The sequence below is a fragment of the Mustelus asterias genome, chromosome 7, assembly GCF_964213995.1.
Source record: "Mustelus asterias chromosome 7, sMusAst1.hap1.1, whole genome shotgun sequence".
Classification (NCBI taxonomy): Eukaryota; Metazoa; Chordata; class Chondrichthyes; order Carcharhiniformes; family Triakidae; genus Mustelus; species Mustelus asterias.
Window position 1 is genome coordinate 136,817,445 of NC_135807.1, and position 14,970 is coordinate 136,832,414.

Sequence of the window (14,970 nt, forward strand, 5' to 3'; positions counted from 1 at the left end):
TTCAAAACTTTACTTTTCCCTAACCTGCATGTCTTTGGAGTGTGGGAGGAAACCAGAGCACCCGGAGGAAACCAACACAGACATGGGGAGAACGTGCAGACTCCACAGTCACACCCAAGGCCGGAATTGAACCCGGGTCCCTGGCGCTGTGAGGCAGCAGTGCTAACCGCTGTGCCGTCCCACTGTGGTCATGTTGTACTGGTTATTGACTATGCCAGAAGCCCACATACTCATGTGGCACTAATCAATTGGTGTCCAATAACTTCAAGATTTTATGTTTCTAAAAATTATTTCAAATTAACTTCTGAAATGATCACAGAATTAAGTAAGAGATCAGGTGGAGATCAATTCTAATCTAGCTCCGGTTTTTAAAATGTAACATTTATTAAGCCTCTTTTCAGATAGACGGCCCTTACCTGAGGTTATGAAAAAAAGCACAAAGCCCATGTTGTAGTTCTGGGTTTGTTTTATAGAGGACAATGACACTGCAGTGAACAGGAGGCTTAAAGATCACCAAGAAAGAGATCAGCATTAAATCAGGTACAGGGTCTTCAAAGGCGAATGGAATTTTGATCTTTATTTGATTTGATTTATTATTGTCACATGTATTGGGATACAGTGAAAAGTATTGTTTCTTGTGCGCTATACAGACAAAACATACCGTTCATAGAGAAGGAAAGGAGAGAGTGCAGAATGTAGTGTTACAGTCATAGCTGGTCCAGAAAGTAGAGAAAGGTCAACTTAATGCGAGGTAGGTCCATTCAAAAGTCTGACAGCAGCAGGGAAGAAGCTGTTCTTGAGTCAGTTGGTACGTGACCTCAGACTTTTGTATCTTTTTCCCGACGGAAGAAGGTGGAAGAGGGTGTGTGGGGTCCTTAATTATGCTGGCTACTTTGATGAGGCAGCAGGAAGTGTAGACAGAGTTAATGGATGGGAGGCTGGTTTGCCTAATGGATTGGGCTTCATTCACGACCTTTTGTAGTTCCTTGTGGCCTTGGGCATTTAGAAAACACCGGTGTAGCTTCAACTGAACCATAGGGTCTTATTCTTGGCGCTGCTGCATTTTAGGAAGGGCTTTGGAGAGGGTGCAGAAAATATTTACGAGAATGATTCAAGGATTGAGGGTCTTCAGATAAGGGGATAGATTGGAGAAGCTGGGGTTGTTCTCCTTTGAGCAAAGATGTTTGGGAGGAGATTTGATAGAGCTGTTTAAGATCACAAGGGGGGACAGAATATCTAGAGAGAATCTGTTCCCATTGATGGAAGGACCGAGAGCCAGAGGGCACAGATTTAAAGTAATTGGCAAAAGAAGCAAAGGCGACATGAGGGTAAGAAAAGTTTTATAAAGCAAGTGGCTAGGATCTGAGAGATTGGTGGAGGCACATTCAATTGTGCCTTACAAAAAGGGAGATTGGATACGCACAGGAAGATTGAAAATTTTCAGGATTATGGGCAAGAGGCAGGGGAGAATAATTAGCCAAATTGTTGTTGCAAAGAATCAGTGTAGACTCGATAGGTCAAAGGGCATCCTCCTATGCTGTAACCATACTATGATCCTGATCTATGGCTGATGGCTTCCAGCTTGAGCAAGCTGGGATGCAATGGGGTGGAAATTATGCTACAGCTGTACAGAACTCTGGTCAGGGCCCATCTGGAGCAGCTTGTTGAGTTCTGAGCACCGCACTTCAGGTAGGGTATAATGGCCTTAGAGCAGATTGACCAGAATGATAGTGGGACCAAGAGGGTTATACTATGAGGACAGGTTGCAAAGACCTAACCTGCATTCCCCTTGTGCAGAAGATTAAGGGGCGATTTATTCAAGATGTTTAAGGTGATTAATAAGTTGTTAGAGAGGAACCATTTCCTCAAAGTGAGGCGTCCAGAACACGGGAACATAACTTTAAAATGAGAGCTAGGTTGTTCAGGGTGGGGTATCAGGAACCATGTCTTCACACATTTGATTTAATATTGTCACATGTGAAAAGTATTGTTTTGTATGTGCTATACAGACAAAGCATACTGTTCATAGAGTACAAAGAGGAGAAGGAAAGGAGTGCAGAATGTAGTGTACAGTCATGGTTAAGGTGTAGAGAAAGATCAGCTTAATATATGGTAGGCCCATTAAAAAGTCTGATGGCAGCGGGGGAGAAGTCGTTCTTGAGTCGTGTTTTCAGACTTTTGTATCTTTTTCCTGATGGAAGAAGGTGGAAGAGAGAATGTCCGGAGTGCATGGGGTCCTTAATTATGCTGGCTGCTTTCCCGAGGCAGCGGGAAGTGTAGACAGAGTCAATGGATAGTTTGCGTGATGGACTGGGCTACGTTCACAAAAGGGATTGGAAACCTGAAACCCTCTGGGAGCAGTCTGAAAATGTGAAAACTGAGATTCATAGATATCTGTTGGGTAAGGAAAGGTATTAAAGGCTCAGGGGCTAATGGGGGTAAATGGAGTTCAATGTAGATCAGCCATTTTCTCATGGACTGGCGGGACAGGTTCAAAGGACTGAATGGCATCGAGTTATTAAATCCACAGAAAAACTAACACAGACAAAATGACTCTCAAACACAAATACGTTTCATAAAATCTCATGCAACAGAAAGGAATTCAGCATAACTCAGTTACCTTGAAACAATGTCTTAATTTAGGGCTGATTTCAGCTGGACAATATTTTCAGCTGTCAGCTTTCAGAGAATCGTAGAATCCCTATAGTACAGAAGGCCATTGGGCCCATTGAGTCTGCACCACCCACAATCCCACCCAGGCCCTATCCCTATAACCCCATGCATTTACCCTAGCTAGTCCCCCTGACACTAAGGGGCAATTTAGCATGGCCAATCCACCTAACCCACACATGTTTAGAGTGTGGGAGGAAACCCACGCAGACACAGGGAGAATGTGCAAACTCCACACAGTCACCCAAGGCTGGAATCGAACCTGTGAGGCAGCAGTGCTAACCACTGTACCACCCACTTTCCTGTTAGAGTATTCAAAGCTCTTCAGTTTCTGTGCTCGTTAGCTTGACATGCATTAAGCTGCGCAGTTACAAACCTGAAACAAAGCGAGCAAGGGACTTAGAGGCAGACGGAACAATATATATATAATGAAAAATATCTTTAAATAAATCCATCCTGGAGCCTTGTTTTAATTCTGATCGGGAAATAAGAAATAGGAGCAGAATTAGGCCATTCGGCCCATCGAGTCTGCTCCGCCATTCAATCATGGCTGATATTTTTCTCATCCCCATTCTCCTGCCTTTTCCCCATAACCCCTGATCCCCTTATTAATCAAGACCCTATCTGTCTCAATGACACTCAATGACTTTGCCGCAGAAGACTGTGGAGGCCAGGAGTTCCACAGATTCACCATTCTCTGGCTGAAGAAATTCCTCTTTATCTCCGTGTACCCAGTGTTTTCCGTTTGTGGGGCACATTTTTCTTTGGTGCTGTTTAGCTAAAGCTGCAATCAAACGAGGGAGATGGGTGATACTATATATTAAAGCGTGCTTTCATTTCCAGGCCTGTGTTGATCGGAAGTAAATCTCCCATCTGAGCAAACCGTAAAGGTTCTGAGTGAAACAGGGACCAGACGCTGAAATCATCAGAGGGGCCGTGCTCACTAATCCTGTAGCAAACTAGTAGCCTCACTTAACATAGCCCCATAATGATGTCTGGTGTAGGAAGTTTCAGATACTGACAGAGGTATAATTAGGACTCTTTCATGAGCTGGTGGGTGAAGGCAGATTGGTGACACAGTGTCGAGGGATCTCTATGCTGCAATTGCCTGCGTGAATACTGGCAATAAACATTAAATGGGAAAACCATTGAATTTGCAGCACTTTGGTGAATAAAAAGATTGCTCATGAAAGGAATATCTGGGAAGTCTTTATTGACTGTTCCTATTTTGGGTCTAATGTTTTTACATAGGGATTCCTAGATTACTTAAATCTTGACAAGCCATTCTGCTAATTTTAACTTTCTCAAGCTAAGTATGACTTTGTTCTTTCATTGGATAATAGGGATATGAGCAGTCAGTTACTTAAAAAAATTTTTAAATGTTCTTTTTACTCAGAATGCTGCAACAATAGAACAGTGAAAGGCCAAAATGGAAGCTACTCCTTTGTGGGTGCATACCTTAGTTGCTGCCAAGGTTTGATCCTACCAACACTTTCTCCATAGCCTTGCATCATTCACAGTCCACAATACATCTAGAACTTCAACTCTGACACCATATCCCTAATTTTCCTTCGCCCCATTACAGCTCTTTGACCAGTTTCCCACCTCACATGCATCAACTTCAAAAACCCAAACCCACCCATCTCTACATGGTCTTAACCCCAGAACCTCCTCCTCCAGAACTAGTCCCGCCGGGAATAGCTAAATTGCTCTTGCAGAGAGCCAGCACACCTCAAAAGGCCAAACGGCCTCCACTGATTCTGTAACCGCTCTAGGATTCCAAGACTGACATCGCTCCTTGTAAATTCCACTCTCTCTCTGTTTGGATTACAGTACACTCCCTATTCTTTCCCTCTACCACGGTTTCAGAGCCTTCAGACATCATGGGCTTGCTCAAGTAAACTCCCCTTAAAAACTGATCAACAATCTCCCACGTCTCAAAAAGCTTTTCATCACCTACCTGTTAGACCTGTAAAAAAAATTTATTTATAAAGTTTGAGCAATAATCCACAGGTGCCTTCAGATCTCATTTACATAATAAGCACCATAATAAAAAAACTCAGAACCTTCACTAACTGTTCTAATCCCTGTTCAGTGTATAAATTCCCTTTCTTTCTCCTCCTTCCCTGGTACTATTTCACAATACAACAAAAGGCATTTTTACAGTGTGCTTGCAGAGGAGGAAGGCGCAATGCACAGGTTATGCAGTCAATAATAACTCTAATATATTCACTCAATTCACAAAATCAGACCAGTAATTCTCAGTTTTCCTAGCCTCGGAATTTAGAAAATCACGCGCACTGGAAAGCTTCACAAAATCCACACGCGGGAATCCCACTAAAAGCCAATAGGAAAGCAGCTTAGGCATAAGCAACATGTATTGTTACTACAAGGTTAAGGTGGAATGAAGTCTAGCACGAGCTCTGTAATCTAAATAAGGAATACCAAAGGTTGCAGGAAATGTCTAACAGCAATGAAGAGATTTAGAATTATTTTACTAATTGGGTACATGGAATACCTTCTCTGCAGCACATCAATTGTGCACTGATACCAAGATCCCAAAAATTTAATTTAAAATATATCTTTTTCCCGAAGCGAACACATTAAGTTACACGACTAATATCTATGAGTTGCGTTAGGGTCATCTGGACTCGAAACATCAGCTCTTTTCTCTCTTTACAGATGTTGCCAGACCTGCTAAGATTTTCCAGCTTTTTCTCCAATGAATTAACACATTAAAAAAATATCTATTTATAAAGTTTGAACAAATAATCCACAGGCAATACTCTTACATATCAAGTACCATGATAAAAAAAAAACATGGTTGTTTGCTCGACAATCACCAGGCAGGAGTGTTCCCTTCCTGTCGGGGAACACTTCAGCAGTCAAGGGCATTCAGCCTCCGATCTTCGGGTAAGCGTTCTCCAAGGCAGCCTTCAAGAAACACAACAACGCAGAATCGCCGAGCAGAAACGGATAGCCAAGTTCCGCACACATGAGGACGGCCTCAACCGGGATCTTGGGTTCATGTCACACTACATGTAACGCCCACCATTTGGCCTGGGCTTGCAAAATCCTACTAACTGCCCTGGCTTGAGATAATTCACACCTCTTTAACCTGTGTTTATCCCTCGCTCCACTCACATTGTCTGTACCTGTAAAGACTCGCATTCCAACCATTATCTTGCAATTGAGTCTGTGTCTATATATGCCCTGTTTGTGAACCCAACTCTCCACTCACCTGATGAAGGGCAGCGCTCCGAAAGCTTGTGATTCCAAATAAACCTGCTGGACTTTAACCTGCTGCTGTGAGACTTCTTACTGTGCCACCCCTGTCCAATGCCGGCATCTCCACATCCAAAAAGACATATGGGCTATGAGATATTTTGATTATAAGTAAGGTTACTACACTGTTTAATAGGGCATTGGGAAGACCAAATTCACAAGTGCTCAGCATAAACTACCACCAGCAAAATTATGAATAAAAGCAGATAAATTAAACTCTATAATTTTATATCATGGATGGGGTTTAAGCTCACAGCTGTAAATTAATTGGGGGGGGGATTCAGCAAACCATGAACATGCTCTGTGATGTTTCCAAAGATACAGCGTTGTAAACCTACTCGTGTATCCACAGCTCTCAATCAGGGGGCAGTCAAGGTACAAAACACCCTGTTCATTTTCCATCCTTCTGTTTTACTTCATTAAATAAAATTACAAATCTTTCACCCCACCCCTTAAGTTTAAGAACACGCTTGATAATTGATTGTATATAAATGAATACTGAATAAAAGCGGATCATAAAACTTTATTTCTGTTGGGTGGTCATTTGCTACATTACAGGAGTTTAACTCACAAAAGGAAACTAAACTTTATGTACAAGTTCACTTTGCGTTAATTAGATTTCAAACTTAGTTTGCAGGAAATGTACACAACTTTACAGCACAGTTACTGAAACAAAAACCGGTATTTTGGAAATATCAGATGTCCTTTTGAACTAGTTATTACTAATTCTTGGTCCATTGCCCTCCACAGATGAAAAGCTTGGGCAGATCTGTGACCTGGAAAAATCAGTGGAACCTTGCACAAAAAAAAACAATTAACCTGGGCCCACATAAATTGGCACAATTAGTCAGCTTCAGATAACTGCCAGGAGTAATCTACACCAAGGTCAGAGTATACAGACTAGACAGGCAGACAGTTTACAATATTTTGACAGCTCCATGATGGCTCGAGAGAATTGTGTGGCAGTCTTGACCCTAAAGATTTATTTACTGCCCATTTTCCTTACGTTATCACTGAATAAACTTTACAAATATGACTTGTTTCCTCACTCTAAGGACATGTCTTAAATGGGGAGGTACCGTTTGAGAAGGGTTACCTGTAGATTTCCTAGGTTTGGTAAGAAAGTAAATGCTGAATAGCACGGTTTGCAAACTTGCCTACATAAAAAAGGGAGATTCTGGGATTTCCTCAGGATGCTTTTCCACATTCTTCTTTAACTGTGTCATCATATCTTAAATCAGCGAACACCAATTTAGATTGACTCCTGTTTCCATCTCTATCATTTTATCACTTTCCAAATGACTCTCCTCAATTTGGATTTAAACCTGCTGAAGTTAATGGAGGTGGTGGGGGAGGAGAGAAGGGAAGGAGTGGCATTTTAGTGGACAATGCAGCATTTTTGGAAACACAAATGTTTAACTTTCTATGTTGAACTGCAGGCTTTATTTTGACAAACTAAAAGGAAAGATTTGCCATCCTCCCTGCTGTAATAAGAGACGTGGGATTAATTGCCTTATTGAGTCCCCTGCTGAGATAATATCCTCAGGCCACTTTGCACAGTGTGGTGAGGAAGAGTCACATCAGGATCATTTTATATTTTAAAAAAAATCAAAAGAATGGATCTTTGTTCCACAATTACGACTTACCATGCCACTGGTAAAAGTAGTATACTGCCTTTAATAAGCAGAGCAAATCCTATATTTAAAAGGTAAGAGAGAACTTAGGCTATATTGTAATTTAATTTGGTGTTTACGACAGTTGGGTGCTTGCTGTTGTGAAACAGATACATTTCTTTGTTAGAGAGCAGATTTATACTATTCAATGTGAATGCGCTTTTTATTCAGCTGGAGCAGCTACAGAAACTGGAAGGGTGGACTTAGTTTTGTTTTGTTACAGGATAGATCTCCAAGATGGATCAGGTAAAAAGGACACTTTTTAAATGGCAAACAATATAAAAACATAAGATTCAAAGCTTTCAGGGGATTATAAAGGTCTTAAGAACTAAAATGGCACATCTTCAATAGAAGAATCAAAATAAATATTCCCCATGATTCTACTGGCGTCGAAAAATAAGAACAAAATTATTATGTAGGTGTATGAAACTGTGCATATTTTGACACTTGTTTACTCCATTCTGCTTCCAAGTGATGAGCGCTCCAGGGAAATCCCAGCAGATTGAGAAAGGATCTTCAGTGGGATCTCCAGTACCTAAATGAATCCTGGATTTCACTTCTCATCAGCTTTCTCCAACACCCAGTCAATTACCTGGAAGAGAAATAGCAAATATCTTTCATGCAATTAATTTGCTGATTTTGTTCGTCCTCATAAAGCCCGTTACAGTGCAGTGTACTGTTTTACACAAGGTGGCAACAAGTTGCATTTACATAGCACCTTTCATACAGAAAAATTCCCAATGTGTTTCACAGAGGATATTGTTTTTAAACAGTAAATAAATGAAGAGGTGCTAAGTCATGGTGATGAAGCTGGAGAAGGATGGATTTTGATTGTCATTGCTGATGCTTCATCCTGAGCAGTTTCCTTGGCTGTTCTTTCAGTGGTGGTTTATCCAAGGATGAAAGGGTTGACATTTGAGGAGAGATTAAACAGTTTGAGTTTATACTCGGCAGAGGAAGTTTAAAGTTTATTTATTAGTCACAAGTAGGCTTACATTAACACTGCAATTAAGTTACTGTGAAAATCCTCTAGTCGCCACAATCCGGTGCCTGTTCGGGTACTGAGGGAGAATTAAGCATGGCTAATGCACCTAACCCGCACATCTTTGGACTGTGGAAGGAAACAGGAGCACCCAGAGAAAACCCACGCAGACATGGGGAGAACTCCACACAGACAGTGACCCAAGCTGGGAATCGAACCGGGGTCCCTGGCGCTATGAGGCAGCAGTGCTAACCACTGCACCACCGCGCCGCCCATAGTTTAGAAGGATGAGAGGGGATCGGATTAAGGTATATAAAATACTAAAATAATAAATACTAAAATAAAGTAAACATAGACCAAATGTTTCCTCTTATGAGGCAATCTAGAACAAGAGGTCACAGGTATAGGTTGAGAGGAGGTAGATTTAAAACTGAGATGAGGAGGAACTACTTCTCGCAGAGGGTGGTGAAGCTGTGGAATTTGCTAACTCGCAGCACGATGGAGTCTAAATCATTAAATGGTTTCAAGAAAGAGATAGATATATTTCTGATTTTAAAAAACAGGTGAAAGGGAACAGGGGAACAGGTGGGGAGGTGGATCTGAGACCAGGGGGAGATCAGCCATGATCTGATTGAATGGCGGAGCCAGCTCGAAGGGCTGAATTGTGCCTTATTCTGCTCTTGATTTCTATGTTCTTATTGCCTTCCATTCAGATACAAGGCAGGGAGTCAGGTTCCAAGTCCATCACAGCCAGAACAGGAATTGAACCTGCATTGTTGACATTATTTTGAATCACACATTAGCCATCTTGCCAACTGAGCTAAACAGCCCTGTATAGGAAATGTTTATATAATTTTCAGAAGGTTTTGTTATTTCAGATTCAGTTCATGGACAAAGACACTCTGAATCTTTGCTCTACTGTGACCTGAACATCTTACTTTCTAAATCAACTTTCATGTTGGATCAAATTAAAATTTTAATTATTTTCTGAAGAAATTATTGATTGGAACAGTGGCAATATACAAAGATGATTCAGGAGTCTCCTAGTGGAGCTAGACATTTAGAATGACACAGTGCCATGAAGAATGACTCTCAGAATCATACACACAGGAGGCCATTTGGTCCATCGTGTCTGTGCCTGTTCTTTGGTAGAGCTATCCAGTGGCTCCTTTTTGCCCGCTCCTTCACAATAACCCTGCAGTTTGTTTCTCCTTCAAGTATTTATCCAATTCTATTCTGAAAGTGACAATTGAAGCTGCTCCCACTGTCCTTTCAGGCAGTGCATCCCAGATCACAACTCACTGTGTAAAGATTTTTCCGCCAGCCCTGCCCACTCCACGGAGGGGCTGCTGATCCTGCCATATTTCTCCAAGGTCCAACTGGGACAAAGACCTGTCACAGGAGAGGGGTGGACAATGGCTATTGCTGCAGAACTTTGTTAGCTGAGCAGTTTGAAGCAGTAAGCACCTGGCGTCTAAGCTGCGGTAAAAGTAAGTGTGTGTGAAATAGGGGCGGCACGGTGGCACAGTGGTTAGCACTGCTGCCTCACTGCGCCAGGGACCCGGATTGGGTCACTGTCGGTGCGGAGTCTGCACGTTCTCCTCGTGTCTGCGTGGGTTTCCTCCAGGTGTTCCGGTTTCCTCCCACAGTCCAAAAGACGTGCAGGTTAGGTGTGCCCGAACAGGCACCGGAATGTGACGACGAAGGGATTTTCACTGTAGCTTCATTGCGGTGTTAATGTAAGCCTACTTGTGACACTAATAAATAAACTTTTTATTTAATATAATTCTGATTGTCACCTTACACTTTCTGGAGATGTTACACAAAGTGGGATGCTTTCCAAGAACTAGCTGTCTGTCTCGGTCAGTCACTGAAGGAAATGAAACATGAGGTGGAGACAACTCCACTCATACAACTGTTCATTATTCCATCATCCACCATAATTTCCCCAATTTGTGTCAACAACTGCCTGCATTGAAAATTACACAAGTAATTACTACTGAAACCAACACTCAATTAACCACCAACTCTCCCTAATGACTTCAAGGGATGTGATTTACGGTTGTTGCAGTTGATGACAAACGACGATATGCATTATAGTGAAGTCGCAATATATTCACTGGAGCCAATAACTCATTCCCAAGGATAGGAAATTCTCCACAAATGTCCACAGGAGCTCCCAAAATTCCCCACAAGAGAGCAGTGATTATTGACATATTTTGTCTTCACAAGTGTAAGCTCCAGCCATATCATACAACCCCAACAGTGTACAGTGCAGAAAAAAGCCATTTGGTCCATCAAGCCTGCACCAACAACAATCCCAGCAGGGTCCTATACCTGTAACCCCACATATTTACCCTTCTAATCCCCCTGACACTCAGGGGCAATTTAGCATAGCCAATCAACCTAACCCGCGCATCTTTGGACTGTGGCAGGAAACCGGAGCACCGGGAGGAAACCCACACAGACACGGGGAGAATGTGCAAACTCCACACAGACAGTGACCCAAGCCAGGAATTGAACCCAGGCCCCTGGCGCTGTGAGGCAGCAGTGCTAACCACTGTGCCACCATGTCACCTATTACAATTATAATCACTAAAACTGAAGGCATTTGATGCACCATTTATCGGATTTCAAGTCTTGTTTTTTTTTAAAGAAAGATGTATATTGGGCCAGAATTTCTAATTAAGTCAGCCCATAATACTGCCATAAATGTGTGGTTTCAGCTAATTTAAATAGCAAGAGGCAAGAAGGTTGCCCAATATACCCTGAAACACCTCAGATGCAGCAGTGGGAGGGGGTGTGGCAGAGGGCGCGGGTGAAAAAGGGTGAATAATTATCACAAGGCATTGAGAGGCAGATGGCAAGGGGACACAATGTCATGACATATCCAATGGCAAATTCAGAGAAAGTGTTTGACTCATTACAATCTTACCTGGAGCTGGTGTTGCCTCACTTGTATCTGCAGCACCGTCCCACCCCCCCTCCACCCCCCTCCAGATCTTCCAGACCAGTCAGTGCACCCAAAGTGGATGCTTTGGCCACTGTCCTTCCAACACTTTTGGATACAAAGATGCAAAGTATCTTCAGTAACTCAGGGTCTTCAGGGCAGTGCTTCCCTCATGCAGATCAGCAGGTACTCAGACCCAAGAGCCAGCGAGAATAGCAGAGCTAGAGTCCATCACCAAGATGCCACCCCCTTCCCTGGTGAAGGCTCTGCAACATGAGCTACTGCCTGCATCATTCTGTCACTTGCAAACATACACCACTTTACTCACTGACTTGAATTCAGTATCTAGCATATCTGACTTGCATCATGAATTCCAGTCTTCCATACCAGGATCGAATCCCTTTGTTCCATAATAATCTTGGCATCTTTTGCCTTCAACCATCTCCCTAATATCGATAGTACTGGAGAGGGTCAATGATCAGGCAGGTTGATCTTCCAGGATGAGGCTATCCCATTGCTCTCTGGGTGTGCTGACCCCTTGACCCCTGCGATGTCCCCAAATGCAGGATAGCCGACTGCAGAATTTGTGATAGTAGGGTACTGCATTTGCGCTCTAGGGCGGCACGGTGGCACAGTGGTTAGCACTGCTGCGTCACAGTGCCAGGGACCTGGGTTCAATTCCGGCCTCGGGTGGCTGTCTGTGGAGTTTGCACGTTTCCTCCGGGTGCTCCGATTTCCTCCCACACTTCAAAGATGTGTGGGTTAGGTGAATTGGCCATGCTAAATTGCCCCTAAGTGTCCCAATATGTGTAGGTTAGGGGGATTAGCGGTTAAATTCTTGGGGTTATGGAGAACAGGTCTGGGTGGGGTTGCCCTTTAGTATCAGGGGGATTACGTGGGGGGTTACCAGGATAGAGTCTGAGGTGGGGATTGTTGTGGGTGCAGACCCGATGGGCGGAATGGCCTCCTTCTGCACTGTAAGGATTCTATGATGATTAGAATATCAGTGTAATGTCAAGCATCAAGGTTATGCCATCCTGTATTTTGGCAGCACCACAGTTGGTTGGGCGCTTTCTTAAGAATGCTCACAGATTGAAATTAATAGAACTAACTTAAGAAATATTTGATTCCCTTTGTCGTCGGGAGAAAGATACAAAAGTCTGAGTTCATGTACCAACCGACTCAAGAACAGCTTCTTCCCTGCTGCTGTCAGACTTTTGAATGGACCGACCTCGCATTAAGTTGATCTTTCTCTACACCCTAACTATGACTGTAACACTACATTCTGCACTCTCTCCTTTCCTTCTCTATGAACGGTATGTTTTGTCTGTATAGCACGCAAGAAACAATACTTTTCACTGTATACTAATACATGTGACAATAGTAAATCAAATTAAATCTATTATGGTATAGAATTACTGTATTAAAAAGGGCAGGAGATTACGGTTAGTTACTTTTAGCAAACACAAGTGTGGTCATTGAAGCTTCACAACTGGGGAGGAGGAATCTAACACCCAGGGCAACATGAAAAGCGACAGCAGAAAGGAAAGTTTTCTTCACAAAATAATTCTGCTCACCTGCCGCACATTATTGTTTGCAGTCTTTTTCATTTCTTCATGTAGTCCATGTGACGTTTTTAAGTCCTGTATTTAAAGATCAATCAGGAAGCGTACGGTGAAGGTTTTATAAGAGAATCATATCACCTGATTCAATATTTCAGTAAACAGCATTGCACAGTTTTTACACAGACGGTTTCTCAACCAGCTTTTTGCAGCTGTAATCAAAAAGAATGCTAAAAATCAGAGTATTATTAATACTTCCCAGTTAGTTATTATCGTATTGTAAAAATGCAATGTTGTGCCCCTTCCTACTGCTGTCTAATCCCATGTCTTCATTGCGCTCCCAAAACGTACGACCTTTTGTTTTTCAAATTACACATCTTTACTTCTCAATCATAGAATCCCTACATTGCAGAAGGAGGCCTTTCAGCCCATCCAGTCTGCACCGACTCTCTGACAGAGTATCTTATCCAAGCTCGCTTCCCTTGCCCTACCCCTGTAACCTCACACATTTCCCATAGCTAATCTACAGATCCTACACATCATGGACACTAAAGGCCTGATTTTACCATTTGGTAAAGTCAGGCGTAAGGCGATTAGCACAATCCATGCCCGCGCAGATGGCCACTCTACCAAGGCCCGAAAATGGCCACGATTGAAAACATGCCCGAAACGGGCGCAACGGTGATTTAAATGCATTTGCATTGCATTTAAATTGAATTAATGGGCTGCCCGCCCAACATTACCAGCATTTCCCCCTTCACCATCGCGTTCGCGCGCCCAGATTCGGCGCGAAACAGACATTCTCAGCAAAGGCCTGTTTCGGGCGCTCCTGCTTCTGAAGAGGTAAGTTCAGAGCTTCCAGCGGCTCTCTGACTCAGATCGGTGTGGGGGGGGGGTGTCAAATGAATCTCTGGTGGGGGGTCGGGAGGGAGGCCCGATCATTCACTAGTTGTGGGGGGGACGGGGGGGGGACCAATCATTCTCTGGTGGGGGGTGGGGAAGGAGGGAGGTGGGTCAGATGTATCTCTGGTGGCGGGGCGGGGGGAGGCCAGATGGATCTCTGGGTCTCTGGTCGGGGGAGGGACAGGGGGGACTGCTGCCACTCTGTGGGTGATTGATGGGGGTGAAGGGGGCAGAGGGTCGCGGTCGGTCTGGGTAGTGGGGGTGGGTGGATCAGGGGGACAGTTATGTTGTGGGAATGGGGTGATGTCTGTGAGGGCCATCACTCCCGCTTTTCGCTCCTGGGCCGCTTTATCCGCTTTTTGCGGCCCGGAAGCAATGTGACAGGGGCGCGTTTTCCAGATTTTTTTCTACTGCACATGCGCATTTCAATGCTCCGATCGGACCTGCAGCGTTTTGGGCGTCATAAGCCCCGCCCACTGTGCGATTCAGACCCGCAATTGTTTTTTCAGGCTAAGTGCGTATGGGAGCAGTTTTCCAAGTCAGATCTGAATTGCGCCCAGATTCAGCACTTAGAAACAAAATGGTAAAATCGGGCCCTAAGGGGCAATTTAGGATGGCCAATCCACCTAACCCACACATCTTTGAATTGTGGGAGGAAATCGGAGCACCCGGAGGAAACCCACGCAGACATGGGGGCAAGACTTTACGGCCTCACCCACCTAAGGTCAACGAACATTTCCATTGTCCGCCTCTCCCTCGCTCCGATTCCGTGGCGGGCATGGCGGTAGAATTCCGGCGGGGGAGAATGTGCAAACTCCACATAGTCACCCAAGGTCAGAATTGGACCCGGGTCCCTGGTGCAGTGAGGCAGCAGTGCTAACCACTGTGCCACTCTTAATTTACTTAATTATCAATTATTAAAATTAATCATTAAAGTATACCCTG

The 14,970-nt window shown here is 43.7% G+C and overlaps 1 protein-coding gene across 1 annotated transcript in view; it reads right to left on the reverse strand.

The window, feature by feature from the left end:
- Window positions 1-6,463: 6,463 nt before the first annotated feature.
- Window positions 6,464-14,970, reverse strand: part of mtbp (MDM2 binding protein) — an 83,819-nt gene continuing 75,312 nt past the window's right edge. The window contains exons 21-22 of the mRNA XM_078216888.1: window positions 13,138-13,203; window positions 6,464-8,220 (exon numbers count right to left, since the gene is read on the reverse strand). Of these exons, the coding sequence (XP_078073014.1) occupies window positions 8,182-8,220; window positions 13,138-13,203 (105 nt within the window). The 3' untranslated portion in view covers window positions 6,464-8,181. The remainder of the gene's footprint in view (window positions 8,221-13,137; window positions 13,204-14,970) is intronic.